This window comes from Pristis pectinata, chromosome 4 (genome assembly GCF_009764475.1).
Source record: "Pristis pectinata isolate sPriPec2 chromosome 4, sPriPec2.1.pri, whole genome shotgun sequence".
NCBI classification, from domain to species: domain Eukaryota; kingdom Metazoa; phylum Chordata; class Chondrichthyes; order Rhinopristiformes; family Pristidae; genus Pristis; species Pristis pectinata.
The window spans coordinates 70,031,872-70,052,209 of NC_067408.1; the positions used below are offsets into that span (position 1 = coordinate 70,031,872).

Genomic DNA, 20,338 nt, shown 5'->3' on the forward strand with positions numbered 1-20,338 from the left:
ACTCTTGACCTCACAAGCTGCCTTGTTAGGGCCTTGCACCTTATTGCCTACTTGCACTGCAATTTCTCTGTAACTGTAACACTTTATTCTGCATTCTGTTATTGTTTTCACTTTGAACTACCTCAATACACTGTTGTAATGAAATGATCCATATGGAAGACATGCAAAACAAGTTTTTCACTGTACCTCGGTACATGTAACAACAATAAACCAATTTACCCTCATAAACTGCTGATTGGTTGTGGGGGGAGGGGGAATGCAGAGAGGACTACTAGGAAGGGGAGGAATGAGTGGAAGAATGCATTAATAGAGGAACAGTTGGGGATTGGTTGATGGGAGAACTTGGATAGTCAGATGTGAATGGGGTTTCTACGGACATTGGTATAGAAGGGGTTAGGTGAATGGAAGTATAAAGGAGGAAAGGGTTAGGTGAATGGATACACAATATCTGTGTATTCACTATGTGCACTCAAAGAGCTCACTGCATTTAGCCATCTGATTTCAGGTGGAATTCACTTGTGATATGCACAAAAAATGTTTCACAATAGAAGTGCTCAGTATCTGTTCATTCTCTTCATTCTTTTCCAGTGGGAGAATACTATGCACGAAATGGCTAATGGGTTTGTCCATAGAAGTCATTACATAGAGGCTCTTGAAGAATTTCAGAGACGTGTAAAAGTATGCTTCACTTACAGAAGGGATTGGTTCAAGTTATTTTCCAAACAATCTGTTTTATAAAATGATACATGGAACTCAGAATATTTTGCAATGGGAAGTGGTTATGGCATAGATTACTGCATTTTTGAAGGGAAAACTGAGTAAATATTTGAGCTGATGATTCAGTAACAATGGGAAGAGAACACACCAGTGGGATTAGATCTAATTGGCTCCAGCACTGATAAGTGAATGATTGCTATGCTATGACACACTATGGCAATAATAGAATGTGTTTTTTCACACTGGTGAAAATTCATTCATATTTCACACAGTTTATGGGGACAAAAAAAATCAGCTGAATTAATTAACCGATAAAAGTGCAATCTGTGTAGAAACAATTCCATTAACAATGTGAATTTCACATAGTGACCTGATACATAACTTTAGAACTACGAAGGGCTTCACAGGATAGAATCCAAAACTAGAGGCCTTATATGAGATAAATCCAGAAGGAATTTAGGAAAAAATGGCCTTTGCCAGAGAATAGTTAAATTCACTACTACAAACAGCACAGATGCAATTGAGGGGACACCTGGTAAGCATGAGGGGGCAATGAATCCAGCAGGATTAGGTGAAGCAGAGTGAGAGGAAGCTTGTGGGAGTTTAAAGATGGGTTGGAGCAATTTCTGTGCTGTGGATTCCCACTGTGTGATATTGGGTGTGCTGTAAATTTTCTGGAGAGGACCTTACTGATTACAGGCAGATCGCATTTGGCCAAAGTCAGCAGCAAGAAACAGTGCAAAATGAAGATATCCATCATCAGTAAATGTAATGATGTCACATCCCTCAAAGACTCAGTGGGTAAACACAGCATAACCTGTGGCACTGATATATTCAAAGCCGGAAACCAAGGAAATTAAAGTACCTTAACAAAGTGACTGGTGGCCAGAGGGTATCCAAACACAAGCTTTGTGACCAGGCCAAGTACAATAAACTTTCACTAAGCTCAGTTGCAGTGCTGTGTTGGGTGAGAATTCTGTCTTTGTTTTAAAATTGGTAATGGTGTTTACACACGTTCCCTCAGAATTGTGAGTGGGCCAAGTGCTTGGTAATGGTCCCATTTCTTAAACTGAAGTGATTATCAGAATTGTTTTTTAAATGGCAAACGTTAATTTCTCCATTATAGTCACTTCCCTACAAGTGTGTGTTGGGGAGGAGTTGAGCGGGAGAGGGACAGAAAGCAGTGGTGAAATTCATGATGATAAGGGTCAGAACAAATCATCATGTTTCACACCAGGGTGAACCCTACAGTAATGAAAGAAGTACTGCTCATATTGCCAGGAGTAACTTGAAAATGTACGAGTGAACATCCAAGTGAGAACAAAACACAACAGGTTAACTGATCTTTTTGGTTGAAATTGTATCTGAGAGGTAGAGACACTTGCGTGTGACCATTTAGCAAATGGATAGTTTGTGCTAGAATTGCTATGCACCAAGCACTTCTCAACATGTTACGGTACATTTATTATAAAACAATATTACAGCAGCACAAAGCAGAAAGTCTATTCCTTCAGTAGGTTATGAGAAAGTATGCAGATTGTTAGATTGGGGTGTATGAAACAGTAGATGTATAATAACTACATGACAGATTTGAAGGACTGTTCAAATAAAACAGAGAACAATGGATGTCTGGCAGTAACTGCAGGGCAGCAATAAAGGGTTCCGGTGATGTCATGAATTATCCATTAGGAGTCCCTTTGTGTTGCTTGCTGGATGTCAACATTCAGATCCTCCGTGTTAATACATGATCACAGTCAAATGTGGTGAGGTAACTGAGTATGGTCATTCAGTTACTGAGAAATAATGCTGTAGCATATTTCTAATGGGGTAGTAGAATTCTGGCGAGCAGTGTTCCTTATGGGAGCAACACCCAATAGTTTTGAACAATACTACTGAGAGTTCAAAAGGTGAGGCACTGAACCTCAACATCTATTTCTCTTCAAATATGTTATTCTGCAGTACACAAGCACAAGATTTAAATAAACATACCTGATATATGCATTTTGAGGAAATAATTTGCATAAAAGTATACTGCAGGTTAGTTAGTGTTTTGTGCACTTGATGCAAGAGGCAGCCCATTTCTGATTTTGGCCAATGCAAGATATCTAACTTAGTATCATTTGCCTCACACAATTTGTATTGATGTAGCCCCTTTAACATAGCAAAAGTGACAAAGGAGCAATTCAAGCAAAGGAGCTTCAAAGGAGCAATGTCAAAAAAGAGCCAAATAAAGAAACATCGGGATGACCAAAAGCTTGGACAAAGAGGTAAGTTTTTAGTAGAGCCTTAAAGGATGAAAGTGAGGCAGCAGTTTGGGAGGGAAATTCTGAGTGCAGGACCTTGACAACTGAAGGCGTTGTTGCCAATAGTGGAGCAATTAAAAACTGGGGTGATCAATCTGTCAGAATTGAGAACTAGAGATATGTTGGAGGGTTACAAGGTTGGAGATTAGACACAGTGGGGAGCCAAGGACACTGGTGCGATTTAAAAACAAGGGTGAGAAGTTTAATGAGGCTTTACTCAAACAGAAGTCAGTGTAGGTCAGTGGGAAAAAGTATGATGGGTGGATGTGACTTGCTGGAAGTTAGAATAAAGGCAACAGAGTTTTAGGTTATCAGGGGTAGAAAGAAGGAGGTCACCCGGGAAAGGTGAAGTCTAGAGTTTCCAGATAGCCTGGCTCAGGTTGGATTCCTGGCAATCCCAAGCTAGATGCCATCCAAAACAGGCAGAAGACTATGCACAGTGCCATTTGGAAGCATCACCTACTGAATACATGCAGGTGTATGGCAGATTCAGAAATATTTGCAGATTAACACTGTACCACCAACCCCAAAATCATTTATCAAGCAGTAGCACTAGCTGCTATTCAGAATGAAAGGTGTTCTACAACCTCTGACATCTCTATTTAAATAAACACTCCACATTAATATAACCAGAATACAAATATTGCACATTAACACAAGGCAAACATATGAAAATATCTATACAAACGTGACCATCAAAAGAACCATTGAACCCCAGTATGTCAGGGATTAAATTGAGCATTGCATTCCCAGAAAGTCTCTCTCTCATTGTATAAAATTCTTCTGTTATTTTGTCTACATAGCCATGAGTCCAGGTGTGAATAGGACAGAACTTTAAACTACAGCTACAAGACGTACATTATTGCTCTAGCATACAGCTGCTCAAACATTGAATGTTCAACCTCAAAAAGGTAAAGCCAAATTTAGGAAAAATATAAAACGTATGGAACATTTAGAAAAAAAGAATACCCACTTAGGTTCATATTATCTTCACTGAACATTTCTGTAGAAAAAATGCTATCTTCAGCACAATTTTCCATTTAGTTAATGAATACTGAAATATGAAAAATGACAAAAATGTCAAAAAATGCAACAGATGTTGGGATTGGGAGAGAGGAAGATGTGGATCGTATTTCCAGATCTTAGGTGATCAATAACATCTCAAGGTACGGGAAATGTGAAAAATATGCTTCAACAAAATCTTAGATAATTATATTTGTCTTCCTTCTCATTTAAATTGCCTTTGGGTTTACAATACATGCAAAGGGAGCCAAACACATATTGTGCTTTGAAAGGGGGCCAATATTAACCATGGAAAAGATTTGCTCTATTACTACTTATCACACAAGATGGCCAGATCAGATTGTGCTTTAAACAAATGGACCTTTAACTTCAAATATTAGTGTTTGCATTGTATAAATGTTCCTATTTTTGTGTTCAAGCACATTGTTGTAAAAATGACAGCATTGAGAGGTCTTTGTGTCATATTGGCCCTGTTATGCTTTCACTTGCCCTGTTCCTATCAGAATTTCAATATGTACAGTACATTATCCTCACATTTGAGCTCCCATTAGAGTTACTAGCTGGAAGGTGAAGTCACGTGTGAGGGACTGGTCGAAGGTGCTCCAACTGTGACTCCAGTGCAATCCGCTCTTTGCGAACATCCTGTAAGAAATGAATGATTATATTATATCATTATGTTTCTTTTATATAACACTGAAACAATGGACAAGGAAATGTCCCCATTAATTTTTTTTGGAGACTGCATAGAATTTCAGAACAGTGTTCAAAGAAATTTGGTCACCAACAGGGTGTAGAGAACATTAACATTTTTGGAGGTCATGGTCCTTGCTCTGAGAAGCACAAGATGGAAAACCATATAATATTGCAACATCACCACTCCTTTTACAGTCCAGTGATAAAAATTGCTCAGTAAAAACCAAAATGCTAAAATGGAGTAGGCTGCTATGAGACTGTAACTGGCAAATGCTGATATCATTACAGTTCTTTCTTTAAGATATATTACCTTTTCTGATCTCAGGATATTCCAAGGTGCTCCAGAGACAGTGAGAGGGCTTTTGGAATGTAATCATTATCGTAATGTGAGGACGACAAAGAGTCAAGTTGTATATAGAAGTGTTCACAATCATAATGTGCAATAATCTATTTTTATGACCTACGAGTAAATATTGATGAGGTCACAAAGTAGCACATCTCTGTCGGAGTCATAGAGGTATACAGCATGGAAACTCTCTCGTTGGCCTACCAAGTTCTAACCAACCACCAAACATCCATTTTTACATTGATCCAACCCTAACCCATTTTATTCTCCCCTCATTCCCAATATAGAGCCATGGAATCAATGAAAGAGGAGAGATGGGCCAAGTAAAGCAAGGGAAAAGTTAACGAGCAAGCATATTATTTTGTTCAGTGTTGCTGGCATTAGCTGATTTTATTTTGGATTTACAACATCCATGGTTATTCGAGTGCTAACAATAACCAAGTTTCTAATCCCGGTCCAGCTTAATGGAGTACTTTCTCTTGCTAATTTGTATGCACATATATAATATTTCCTACGAATTAAACATCATTTGCTTCTACAATGCTGATGATATTTGGCAATGTAAATTCTTATGTCCTCACTGAAAATGGTAATTACCAAGCTAGTTTTGCCATGCTCTAATTACAACCTCCCACCAGTGGAGGCAATGTAGTTTCTAATTGAGTCCTTTTAATTCCCCTATGGGATGTGAGTGTCACTGGCAAGACCAGCATTTATTGTTCATCTTTATTTACCCTTGAGGTTGTGGTGCAATGGCATCTCTTTGAACTCGCATGTGATGAAGAGACTACCCCAGAGACATTGGTTAATAAATTCCCAGATTTTGAACCAGCAATGAAGGACTGGCAACTTGCTTCAGAGTTAGAAAGGTGCAACTTAGAGGGGACCTTAAAAGTTACAGGATTTCCTGGTGTTTGGTGTTTTTGTTTGTTTAGAGTCTAGAGGTCACAGGTTTGGGAGTGGCAGTTGTAGAAATGGCAAGTTGTTGTGCAATTTCTAGGTAGTACACAATGCAGCCATGACGTACCAGTTGAGGAGATGGTGAACTTTCAGTGCAATAAACATGATGCCAATCAGATAGGCTGCTTTGTCCTGGATGGTTCCAAGATTCTTGAATATTGTTGAAGCTGCACACAACCATGCAAGTGCAGGCTATTCTACTGACTTGTGCCTTGTAGATGGTGGAAATGTTTTCAAGAGTCAGAAAGTGAGGCAATGGTGAACTCAAGATATTCATGATGGAGGACTTAAAGAATGGTAATGTCACAGAATGATTACTCTCTCTTTTGTCGGAGGTTGTCATACCTGATACCTCTGTTGCAACGAATGCTTTTGAACTCGATTAACTAAAAACTTCACTCCAAAATGTTAGAAAAATGATATTTTATAAATGGATTTTCCAGTGGCAAGTTGTCCCTGGATCAGCCTGGAAATAAAAATCCTTTTCACGATGCACTCGTAAAATTTTTGTTGAACCATTGCTCTAATGGTCACTTAGTAAACCACCTCATCAGCGTAGGTCCATGGACTCTGCTGTAAACAGTAGCACAGATTCTAATTCTTCAGTCTGAAGTTTTTGCGGCAAATATCACTGCACCTCTTCTGAAACGTGGGTGCTGATTGCACAGAAACTATGATTGTATAGATGTCATCTTGGAAAAGTGAGCACTGATTTCACTACAGATGATCTTTATATTGAATTATGTGATCAAGGATGTCTAAAGCCACAAACCTGATGACAATCTAGTAAAAAAAATCATTTCAGCATTATCACTATTCTGAAAATTCAACTCACCACTGCTGAACGAGTGCGATACATGTTACTGAATTTGCAAAACTTGAACACAGGAGATCCACCTGGGTCATTTTGCTCTCCTCCTCTTCAACTCTGAAGGCAGAAGCATCTCTTCAAAGACGGCCATTGTCTGACAGAGGATTGACACCTTTGAGACCCATTGATGGCTTGCTTTTCCAGCTTGTGATGCCTACACTAGTTTTTTTGAGGTACACATTAAGCATGTCCATGTAATCTTTTCCTGACTACCATGGGATCTCAGATCATGGCTGAGCTGGGAATAAGTAGTTTATCTGGGGAGGTAAGAATCTAGCATCACACATGATGTTCAGACTAGAGGAGTTGGTGCAGGAGGATCATTGCCTCACTGCTGGTTACATTGACTTCAGCAAGGATGCAGGCATTAGTCTGGGGATCTTCTAAGTTCATTGTACATTATACTTCCTGAAGTGTTGGCAGTAAATCACCCAGGTTTTGCATCCATATAGGAGGGTAGGGACGATGACTATACTATAGTTGTGGATCTGGGTGCCTTTCAGAGGTCATAATCAGCACAAATGCATAACAGCAGTTTCCATCCATTTGGGTCACTTCATTAAAAGTTAACAAACCATTGCTAACTCCAAAAATGCTGATCATTCATTTTATATTAATTGCCCTTTTCAATGCATTTTTTCTGGTTAATGGAAATATTGATTACTGGGGTCCAGCTGTACAAGTAATTTTCCTTTTAGTATGCTGTCCAAGAAACCAGGCTTCAATGAGGCTAATAACGTTGTCATTGCAAGTTCTAGTGTTTCAGCCCTACCGGAGGATGTTGAACAGCAATGGAGAAATTGTAAAGCAAGCCACTTTCCCCTCACTACCAACAGAACAGAGGCAACTTAGGGCACCCTTGCTCCCACCCCACGTTAGGTAGCAGAGACCAGTGGCTGAACAAGGAGTCTAGCTTTCTCTGTAAGGCTTTGCCACTCTGCCTAATAGAACAATCAAGAGATCTCCTAAACTGGCTGTGAGTTACCATAGTGGCAGAGGGAACCGTAACCGCTGGTGCTGGACTTCATTCCTCAAAGTTAAATCAGATTACTGTAACTTAACTCCTCCTGGTTATTTTTTTCATTTAAAAAAAACTAATATACAAATCTCCATTTATTTTGTGATCAATGTGGATTTTAGTGTTTTCTTTAATTCTTCTCTTTTTCCTGAGTGTGGGTTTATTTTTTGCTAGGTGGCATCCCACAGGAATCAGGCCTCTGCATTACCTCATCAAGCGGCTATTTTTCATCCTAGACAAGAGCCATTGGGTGATTCGGCCACAGAAAGTACTGGAGGAGAGGCCAATCCTGCCCTCATGTGGAATCCACATGCATGGGTTTTACAGTGATCAAGTGTAGAAACTTATACTGGTTTGTTTCAGTGTAATTGGAACAGGCCCAATGGTCTGCTTAAGTGTTGCAATATTGATTTATTTTCTTCTTTCTGAACCAAGGCTGATGCAGTACCCCTGCAAGTGTCCTCGTTGAGGTCAGGCAGTTGTATCTTTTGATCTTCTGGAGTGACCAGCTCTCCATTGTTTCAGCAAAAGCAGCAGAAAATTTAAGAGCTCAAGATGCAAAAATAAATTAAAACTTAATTTTCTGAAGGGATAAAGGGGATAGCCTACTCTCTGACAATAATAAAGAAAATGGCAAGATGCCATTTTCATATTAAAACAAGAGGAGATGCTATCAAAATGGCAGTGGCTTCAATCAGAGAAAGTTAACAAAGTTAGCAAGGTACAGCAAGCAATTGGGATATTAGGAAGGGAAATGTTATGTTCACCTATATTAAAAGAGGATTTATGTATAAGAGTAAGTTAGTCTTGTTGCAATTTCATAAGGCCTTGGTGAAATCACACATGAAGTATTGTCTACTGTATCGGAGTCTTTTTCCAAGGAAGTTAACATACTTGCCCTGGAGGTGTGCAGTGTAGATTTACCAGATTATTTCCTGGGGTAAGAAAAAAATGTTGAAAGTAGAGAATAGACAGAATAAGACAAAAAAGAATGGGAAGGTGATCTCATTGAAACAAGAAAGATTCTCAGGGAACCTGACTGGGTAGATCTAGGAGGCTGCTTCCCTCGGCTGAAGAGTCTAGAACTAGGGGTCATAGTCTCAGTATATAAAATTGAATAGGGTAGGTAGTCAGAGTCTTTTCCCCATTGTGCAAATGTCAAGTACTAAAGGGCATAGGTTTAAGGTGAGAGGGGGAAAGTTTAAAGGAGATTTGTGTGGCAAGTTTTTTTTCCCCACATAGAGAGTGCTAGGAACCCAATGCTAGGGGAGGTGGTAGAAACAGATACGATAGCAACATTTAAGAGACATTTAGACAGACACACGAACAAGAAGAGAATAGAGGGATATGGACCATGTACAGGCAGATGGGATTAATTGAATTTTGCATCCTGGTCAGCGCAGACATGGTAGGCCAAAAAGCCTGTTCCTTTGCTGTACTTTTCTGTGTTCTATGTTCAGGAGAGAGGCATTTAGATTTGAGGTGAGGATTGTAGGTCTTTGGAATTCTCTAATCCCAAGGTTTGTGGATGCTCACTTATGCAAGTCTAAGATTGCTAGAGTTGAACGCCATGGTAATCAAGGGATTTGGGGGGAAAAAACTTAGGAGGAATGAAATTGAAGTAAAAGATCAGCTGTGATCTTACAGAATGGGGGAAAAGGAACATGGGACTGCATGGATCTCTTGTTATGTTGTGAGTGGAGCTCATACTAAACATGTATCCCAGAATGAAAGCCCAGCACATCAACGTTCACTTGCACTGCCCCTGCCACTTCTGAGCTCTGCGACAATAACCTGTGCTACAAGAAAAAAATAATTGGCATACAAATGATGGGACAAAGTGTGCTGTGAAAGAATGAAAATGAATTTTTCAGTGTCTTTAAAAATTAAATTCTGGTTTTCCTTCACAGCTCAGACTGGGTGTCTTACCTTGAACTGTTGCTGCAACTCGCCGTTCAACCTGACCAGGATCATATTGGCTTCCTTGTTTTTACGGATCGCTGTCTGAATGGCTTTTTTCTGCTTGGATGATATTCTGTAAGAAAAATTTAAATATCAGAATGAATTTTAAGCATTTAATAATCTTCACTTAAGGACAAATAGCCAGATACAACCACCCAAAATACTCTAAAGTTTGTGATTTTAGAAGCTCAGATCCAGACTTATAGAAGTAAAGGTGGGATTGTTACTCATTTCACCCCTGCCTCTGTGCATTAAATGACTGTTTGGTCGGAACTGATCTTTTCTTGCTGATCCAGGGTTATGTTTTTCCATGACTGTGCAGCTAAGGATTAATATCTGACACACAAAGCGGCTGGTGGACTCTGCTGATATTAATCTGAGGTCAAGCAAAGGTGAGGACCAGCATCAGCCACTGAATGGTGGATTTATCCTGTACCATTTTGTCAATAATGAGTCCATTTTTTGCGTACTTCTTTCAATGCTAATAAAACAGAGCTTGAAAAGAGATTTCTTATCAATGCACAGTATGCAGACACAGCTGGTCTGGGGCCACATAATACTAGTTTCGGCGACCTTTGACCTTATAGTACATGAGATTTGGCAACACACTGTCCACTAATCTGTGATATACATAGGAATTCTGTTGTTTTCTGGTTACTTGAACTACAACTATATTGAAGGAATAATTGGGAGACTTTGTCTGAAACTCATATAAAGCCTTAGGAACTAACATTGCTGGAAAGTTCTGAAATACTGCAGCTTAAAGGAAGCACAGAAAGTACTTTTGCAGTTGTTGGTGTGGTCTGGCATTTGGTCCGGAAGCTGTGATCCGCTGGGGTAACTGCTCCTGGCTCTCCCCCTGGTCTTTCAGTCGAAGCTTTCTGCGAAGAGGTTTCAATGGAGGCTGGCGATGTGACGCGTCCTTTGTTGGAAGGAAAAAGAATAAAGCCATTTGTTGCTTATATTCCCCTCACTATCTTTGTCCGTTATTTTATTCTCTTTGAAGGCCTCTCCACCCCACATTAAAAAGACGTGCGTGGGAGAACAGAAGGAAGTATGGAGCGGGAAGAGGTCCATTTGGTCCACTAGCCCTCAGCTGTGGCAGAGTGGATCCATTCAGGCCCCAGAGACAGCAGGTTGTGGGTTTAAGTCCCTCTCTACACAGGCACCACAGAGCAGCACCGAGGGAGCGCTGCACTTTCAGGAGGTGGGGAGCTTCAGAGATGTTAAACTTAAGCTCCAGTCTACCCACAGGAGCTCCCCATAATGACCCAAGCAATATTTAACTCTCAACCAACATCACGCAATAACTACCCTGTCATTATGAATTGATTGTTTGTGGAATCTTCCTGTGGTCAAGGTGGAAGCTGTATTTCTTACATTGGAGTAGTGACTACAATTCAGAAGTACTTCAGTGGTTATCAAATACTTTCTGTGCTCATGGTTGATGAAATGTACTCCATATATGCAAAGTCTTTCAGATGATCTCCCATGTACTGCTTACACTATCATAGCCTATACACAAATCCATTATCTTCCTGAGGTAATCAGCTAACCACAACTAATCCAGATAGGCTGAGTTGTAAATTCTTGACCCTAACATCACACCTGTGGCTCTGGGATAAAGATCTGTTGCTCCCTTTGCTTGCATGGGGGGTGGGTTGAGGGAGTGGCTGGTGGGTATGGTTGGGAAATAGCTGCTGAAATAACTACTTGATGGGCATAGACTGTGCCCATAATGTATTCCGAGGATAAAGGTGATACACTCACACATAGTGATCTGTGCCTCAAACTTTGGGAAGAGTTCTTGGTTCCCATTCTTTTTCAGTAAGTCCTTAACCTTGTAGTCTTCAATAACCTAATACCAGATAAATTGTTAAATATCTAAAATAAGGAAGAGTCATGTGAAGGAAGCAATTTCTTTCAGGCCCTGCACTGTGAGAAGAGGCGAGCTTGTGGGTTCCACCCACACATGGTTAGTTTGCAGTTGATAGCTGCCATCAAGTATGGCTGATTGGTGGAAGCAGGAGGAGGAGACCAGTCACTGTATCTGGGATTCCCTCCACTTGGCTCCACATTATTCTTCCAGTCAAAACCCTAAAGGATAAGCAGACTTCTGCAACACAAGCAGTAGAAAACTTGTCACTTGCCTGTATTGGCAATCTATCACCTTTAAGCTGATTTATCTCTGTCAATTAAACAAAGATGATTGCGTTGAATTTTTCCAGCTTACGTCCTTAGCCATAGGTAAATAGAATCTTTCTTGACAGGATGAGAATGCAGGCTCCTTACCAGATAAATATTTAATGTTTAAAAATAAAAAAAACATCACTTATGTAAATGAGAGACTCTGGAATACATTGGATTCATTCAGCAATGGTATTCGATCCCCACTCCGTGCAGACAGCACCAGAGGTCAGGACTGAATCTGGGTTGCCTCATAGCTCCACTGACCAGAGTTTAATCCTGACCTCCAGTGCTGTCTGTGTGGGCTTTCTCCAATATCCCAAAGATGTGAAAATTGGTAGGTTAATTGGCCACTGTAAACTGCCTCTGGTGTGTGGGTGAGTGGTAAAATCGGGGGAGCAGAGGACGCTGGGAAGATATGGAGAATAAAAAGAGTTTGTGTAGGATTGGTGTAAATGGGAGTTTGATGGTCGCAAGGACTCAGGGACTGAAGTGTCTGTTTCTGTGCTTTATGCCTCTATAATTCTAAATTAGCTGCTGGTAATCTTTCCTCGCCCAAGAAAACATCTTTTTTCCCCGAGGTCCTGTGGCTTCCACATCTTAGAAATATCATTATCATCTTTATATTAGACCATAGATGGGGGAATCTGATAAAGACCTTTCACGTTACAACACTTTGACAAGTTGACTAGACTATCCAAGCCCAACACAGCAGGTCAGTACCCAAGTATTAGTGGTGCAGAAACTTTAAGAAAATCACTAAGGACAAAGGTTAATTAACACTGTTTACAGTGTGGGCTAATAGATGATAGTAGGATTGATCTGTTAGAGCCAAATAACATTTGACTATATTTATGGGGTCTTTGGTGCAAGAATAGAGAGGGTTCTTGAGAATTGTGAAGTTGATGTTATGTAAATAGATGCAAAATAACGATTTTCAGAAGATGCAAATTTCACAAACATGGTGATGGTCTAGGAGGTTGCAGAGTGGCAAAATAGGCAGACACACTGCAGATGAACTTTTAACACAAGTTTGATGCAACGCATTTTGGTAGGAAAAATGCCAGTGAAGGTGAGGCAACAAACTAAATGATACAATTTTAAAGGGTGATCAAGAATACAGATAATTGAGGATGAATGAAAACAAATCTTTGATGATAGTGAGATATGTTAATGAAGTTGTTTAACTAAAGTACAAGTATCAGGACATTATGTTAAACCTTCATAAAATATCATTTGTTCCTCAGTTAGTGCCAATGCTTTGGGAAGAATGTCAAGGTTCTAGTGTAGGCATAGAAGAGTTATATTAGAATAATACAAGACACAAAAGACTTCAGTTATGTGAATATAACAAAAAACATCAAGCAAAAGACCTTCAAAAAACTATTCCATTATTTTAATCAAAGACTGCTGCTGAGGAGATTGCGAAGACCTGTGCATTATGCATTGAGCGATGTCCATGTGGGTCCTGACATTCCTGATCTTGAACTTCAAATTGAGGAGTGTGCTTGATTTCTCTTAATGAGGGGTGGCATGGACAGAGTGAGCTCTTGTTCCAATGGCAAGGAGGTCCAAGATGACTGGACACCTGTTACATGGACATTATGTGGACGCACACTCAAACTGCAGTTCTCTCACCCACATAACCCTCCTTGTTACCAACCAACTCCCTCACTAGTACATATAGATTTATGTGACCATTCCCACCACCACTTTCTGATGTACCCTCTTGCAACACCCCATCCCCTCTCTCCTCACCTACCCCACTGGCTCTCCCTTGATGTGGCTGCAGCTGTCTGCTCAATGCTGGTGGTATGCAGCCTCCCACTGAGCTGCAGGTGGGTCATTGGATCACAGGATGTGTTTTACTGGTTGACGGGAGTGGAAAAGTCCTCAGTCAGGAGGAGCCACTTCTGCCTCTGTCATGACTGCATTATATTTACCATCATTGTGCCATAGGCTTACAAAACATTAACCATACCAAGCAGTAAATAAAAATACAGCAAAATACTATTCTCCATGGAACATCCAGTCTTCCTCAAGTTTGTAAATTATTAACCAGACACAGTCCTATGCTAATACATTCAAGTATATCTAGCCGCAAGATGGGGTCCCCTAAAGAATAATTTTACGTTGACTCATTCTGTCAGTTAACAGAACCTCTTTATCGTGGCCTCAAAATACTGGGTGAACCAGGCAAATGACCCATGAAATATACTCCATTGAAGCTTAACCAGGAACAAAGGAAATTGCAGACTTCCTCACCAACATCAAATAAAGCTGGCAAATAAAACGTAAAAGAAAACTGGAGCTATTCCAACTAACCTTAACAGGAGAACTATTTTCTTCTCCAAGACTGCTTGATTTGTTCACCTGAGTGTATAATTCTGTCAATGGTCCTTTACTTGCCTGTAAAGAGAGAAAGTAGGAGCAGGTGTTGGACACTCAGTCCTTCAAAGCCCAACATCAACCATGCATTAATGAAATAATCTATACATCAACCAGCTGTGATTTATTTCAGTTCCTGTGGTCTAGTTTAGGATTAGTTGACAACTTCTTCACCAATACACATACAGAAGAACCTGAGAGTCATCAAAGTAAGCCAATCCATTCAGGATGAGTCAGCAAACAACACAGAAGAAAAATATCAGGCCGCTAAATCATTTCAGAAGACTTGCATGAAACAGGTAACCACATTTCAAGTTTGCAGGGAAAGAAAGAAAATAAATTACATATTTTTTATAAGATCTTTATTAGTCACATGTACATCGAAACACACAGTGAAATACATCCCTTGCGTAGTGATTTTTGGGGGGCAGCCCGCAAGTGTTGCCATGCTTCCGGCGCCAACATAGCATGCCCATAACTTCCTAACCTGTACGTCTTTGGAACGTGGGAGGAAACCGGAGCACCCGGAGGAAACCCACACAGACACAGAGAGAACATACAAATGCCTTACAGACAGTGGCCGGATTTGAACCCAGGTTGCTGGCGCTGTAAAGCATTGTGCTAACCACTATGCTACCATGCCGTCCTTTAAATAGCACCATTTCCAGCCACAGCAGTCCCATACAACCGAATAAAATGGTTGTTACTAGGCAAATATACAGCATACTACATGGGACAATGAGAAACCATGCCTCATTTGTGATAGTTCAAAAGCACATGACCCAGAAGATACACTTCACTGAAATTTATTCAGGAATACAGGGAATCAAAAATTTCATTGACTAAAATGAAATAAAGTTGCCAAACAAAAATACGAGTGCATGAAAAAGACTGGGTTCATCTGTTTTGGTGATGCTGAGTGGATTGGGTTAGGAGGAAGGAGTTGGGCCAGGCTACCAGGAACACTCCTCTGCTTTTCTTTGAATGCTGCTCTGCAATCTCTTATACTTGGGTTTAACATCTAATCTGGATGATGAGACATTTGGTGACCAGTGCTCTGTCAACATTTCAATGAAGTATCAACCTAAATTATGGACCGGGACAAGGACTTAACTAATAAACATCTGAGTCAAGCGATGAGACTGGTAACCAACTGAGATATCAGCCCCATAATTCTTGTATGTTGCATCCACACCCTGTGGCTTCAAGCCTCATAGACACAGTCCCATGCCAATACATCCAAGTATATCTTGCCCCAAGATGGGGTCCCTACGGAATAATTTTATGTTGGCTCATTCTCTCCGTTAACAGAACCTCTATCATGGCCTCAAAATACTGGGTGAACCTCTATTTCAGCCCTTGATTTTGATGCTATTTTCTTTTCATACGTCTCGCACATCATGGACTGAGAGGATGGGTAGATGACCCACAGCTTGGCCTCCACTGTTGTTATTTTATAACTAATAGAATCATAGAACAGTAAAGCACAATACAGGCCCTTCGGCCCACAATGTTGTGTCAACATTTAAACCTCGCCTAAGACTATCTAACACCTTCCTCCCACATATCCCTCTTTTTGAAATTCCTCCATATGCTTATCTAGCAATGTCTTGAATTTGACCAATGTACCTGCCTCCACCATCACCCCAGGCAGTGCATTCCATGCCCCAACCACTCTCTGGGTAAAAAACCTCCCTCTGATATCAACTTCCCACCCATTACTTTAAAGCCATGCCCTCTTGTATTGAGCATTCGTGCCCTGGGAAAGAGGCACTAGCTGTCCACTCTATCTATTCCTCTTAATATTTTGTACACCTCTTTCATGTCTCTTCTCATGCTCCTTCTCTCCAAAGAGTAAAGCCGTAGCTCCCTTAGTCTCTCCTCATAATGCATACTCTCCAAACCAGGCAGCATCCTGGTAAATCTCCTCTGCACCCTTTCCAACGCTTCCACATCCTTCCTATAATGAGGCGACCAGAACTGGACACAGTACGCTAAGTGTGGTCTAACCAGAGTTTTGTAGAGCTGCATCATTACCTCGCGGCTTGTAAACTCGATCCCACGACTTATGAATGCTAACATCCCATAAGCTTTCTTAGCGGCACGGTAGCGTAGCAGTTAGCGCGACGCTATTACAGTGCCAGCGATTGGGGTTTGATTCCCGTCGCTGTCTGTAAGGAGTTTGTATGTTCTCCCGTGTCTGTGTGGGTTTCCTCCGGGTGCTCCGGTTTCCTCCCACATTGCAAAGACGTACGGGTAGGTTAATTTGGGTTTAAAATGGGTGGCGCGGACTCCATGGGCCGGAAGGGCCTGTTACCATGCCGTAAATAAAATTTTCTTAAATTTTAGTTACCCTATCCACCTGTGAGGCAACTTTCAGGGATCTGTGGATATGGACCCCCAAATCCCTCTGCTCCTCCACACTACTCAGAATCCTGCCATTAACTATGTACTCTTCCTTGGAGTTTGTCCTTCCAAAGTGTACCAGCTCACACTTCTCCAGATTAAACTCCATCTGCCACTTCTCAGCCCAGCTCTGCATCATATCAATGTCCCTCTGCAATCTTTGACAATCCTCCACACTATCCACAACACCACCAACCTTTGTGTTGTCTGCAAACTTGCCAACCCACCCTTCTACCGCCTCATCCAAGTCATTAATAAAAATCACTTATAGCAGAGGTCCCAGAACCGATCCTTGTGGGACACCGCTAGTCACAGCCCTCCAATCTGAATGCACTCCCTCCACCACAACCCTCTGCTTTCCACAGGCAAGCCAATTCTGAATCCACACAGCCAAGCTTCCCTGGATCCCATGCCCTCTGACCTTCTGAAGAAGCCTACCATGTGGAACCTTGTTCAATGCCTTACTGAAATCCATGTAGACCACATCTACTGCACTGCCCTTATCAATCCGTCTGGTCACCTCCTCAAAAACACTATCAGGCTTGTGAGACATGATCTGCCCTTCACAAAGCCATGCTGGCTGTCCCTGATCAGACCATGATTCTCTAAATGCTCATAGCTCCTATCTCTAAGGATCCTTTCCAACAGCTTGCCCACCACAGACATAAGGCTCACTGGTCTGTAATTCCCTGGACTATCCCTACTACCTTTTTTGAATAAGGGGACAACATTTGCCACCTTCCAATCCTCTGGTACCATTCCCATGGACAATGAGGACTCAAAGATCCTAGTCAAAGGTTCAGCAATCTCCTCCTTCACCTTGTGGAGTAGCCTGGGGAATATTCCATCAGGCCCCAGGGACTTATCTGTCCTAATATTTTCTAACAGCTCCAACACATCCTCTCTCTTGATATCTACATGCTCTAGAACATTAACCGTACCAACACTGTCCTCAGCGTCATCAAGGCCCCTCTCCTTGGTGAATACTGAAGAGAAGTATTCATTGAGGACCTCACCCACTTCCACAGCTTCCAGGCACATCTTCCCACCTTTGCCTCTAATCGGACCTACCTTTACTCCTGTCATCCTTCTGCACTTCACATAAGTGAAAAATGCCTTGGGATTTTCCTTAACCCTACTCGCCAAGGCCTTTTCACATCCTCTTCTTGCTCTCCTCAGTCCCTTCTTAAGTTCCTTCCTTGCTATCCTATAATCCTCAAGAGCCCTATCTGATCCCTGCTGCTTACACCTTATGTATGCTGCCTTCTTCCTCCTAACTAGATGTTCCACCTCTCTTGTCACCCATGGTTCCTTCACCCTGCCATTCTTTCTCTGCCTCACCGGGACAAATTTATCCCTAACATCCTGCAAGAAATCCCTGAACAATGACCACATCTCCATAGTACATTTCCCTTCAAAAATGTCATCCCAACTTACACTTGCAAGTTCTAGCCTTATAGCCTCATAATTTGCCCTTCCCCAATTAAATATCTTCCTGTCCTCTTTGCTCCTATCCTTGTCCATGACGATGCTAAAGGTTAGGGAGCGGTGGTCACTATCCTCCAAATGCTCACCCACTTCAGCAAGTGACAGTGTTTAAGGACTTCCATCCCCCAAGAAAGGGAAGAGCCTCTCTGATGAAGACAGGCGATATGAAGAGCTCAGTGAATGAATGCCAACCTTCATTTTTCCCAGTGATGCAAAACATATGAGCCTTTACATAGAGTACCATACTCATTTCTGTAGGAAATGACTATTAAAAACCACATAACTGCCAAAATCCACATCTTTCAAACAGAGTCTTGTGCTCTGGCAGCTGGTACTTTATTAGAAAATAAAAATGAATTATTCACTTCCAAGTAATTCTCTTCTCGATTTGAAGTGGTGAATCACACATTTCCTTTTCCTTCAACTTCCTCTCTGTAGTTAATACAACAATCATGTTTTAGTAAATAATAACTTAAATAATAGCATGTCCCTAGGGATTTCAGCTACTGGATTAGACTGGGTAAGTCGGGTGGCTTTCCTTACAGCAAAGAAGGTTGAGAAGAGATTTGATAGACATGTAAAACATTGAGATGAATTTAGACAAGGCAGATAAAGGAGCACCGTTCCCACTGGTGGATGGTTCAAGTACCAGGTCCATAGATTAAAAAATTTGGACTTAAAAAAGATACAAGGCAAATGTGAAGGAAACGATTTTTTTCCTCGCAGTTAAGTGGAAACTGAATCAATCAAGGTTTTCAAGAACAAACAAAAGAATTCTCATTCCTTTGGTAGCATTGTGCACATACATATTCCTGGATTTTGTTTTAGGATGTAGGAACAATGTTAATGCAGGAAAGTAATGCATAAATTGTACTTTCCTGCACAAGAACACAAGAAAATAGGAGCAGGGTCAGTTGGTTCATCAGGCCCTCCATGCCATTCCATATGATCATGACTGATCTCTGTGCCAGATTTCTGTAATCCTCAATCCCTGATCTTTCAAAAATGTATCTACCTCCTCTTTAAATACTTCCAATGATCTAGCCTCCACCATCTTCCCAGGTAGAGAGTTCCAGAGATTCATTATCCTCTGCAGCTCAGTTTTAAATGACCACCCCCTTATCCTGTGATTTTGTCTCCTTGTTTGAGACTTCTGCACGGGTGGATGCACCACAACATCCACACTGTCGTGCCCCTTTAGATCTTATATATTTCTAAACCCTAAAGAATACAGTTCCAACCTCTATAACTGCCCATGACAGGACAACCCTCTTACCCCAGGAACTAGCCTAGTGAATCGCTTCTGGACTGAATCCTCCATTAGTATATCTTTTCTTAAATAAGGGGATCAAAACTGTGCCTTATCAACACCCAGTACAATTGTAACAATACTTCTCCATTTTTAAATTCCAACCTCCTTATGATAAAGGCCAATATTTCATTTGCCTTCTTAACTCCTTGGTGCACCTTCCTGCTAACTTTTTGTGATTCGTGCACTAGAACACCTAGTTTCCTCTGTACTTCACTCATTTGCAAGTTATCTCCATTTAGATATTAGTATGTCTTATGACTCCAACCGAAGCGCATGATCTCACACTTTCCTACATTAAGCTCCATTTGCCAAGTTTTCACCCACTCACTCAACCTATCTATATCCTATTGCATAGTCCAAGTATATTCATCACATCACGTCCTCCCACCTACTTTAGTGTCATTGGCAAATTTGGGTACCTTACATTCTGCTCCCTCCTCCAGTCCATTAACATAAAGAGTAAATAAATAATCAAAATCAACAGCAATCCAAATGCAACAATTCCTCCACACTGTTTGCTCTGTTGATTTCAGGGATGTACAAAAAAATGACCAAATTGTCCTTAGATAGAGCACAGTCTTGGAGAAAGTGAGACAATTTTATAACTTTGGTTTTCACTTCAAACCTCTAACTTTATTTTAAGCCATAGTGATGACATAACATA

At 41.0% G+C, this 20,338-nt stretch overlaps 1 protein-coding gene across 1 annotated transcript in view; it reads right to left on the minus strand.

Moving 5' to 3' along the window:
- Window positions 1–2,070: 2,070 nt before the first annotated feature.
- The window catches only part of reps2 (RALBP1 associated Eps domain containing 2), a 163,380-nt gene continuing 145,112 nt past the window's right edge, over window positions 2,071–20,338 (minus strand). Inside the window, 4 exon segments of the mRNA XM_052014187.1 lie at window positions 2,071–4,685; window positions 9,861–9,966; window positions 10,676–10,815; window positions 14,406–14,489. Of these exon segments, the coding sequence (XP_051870147.1) occupies window positions 4,617–4,685; window positions 9,861–9,966; window positions 10,676–10,815; window positions 14,406–14,489 (399 nt within the window). The 3' untranslated portion in view covers window positions 2,071–4,616.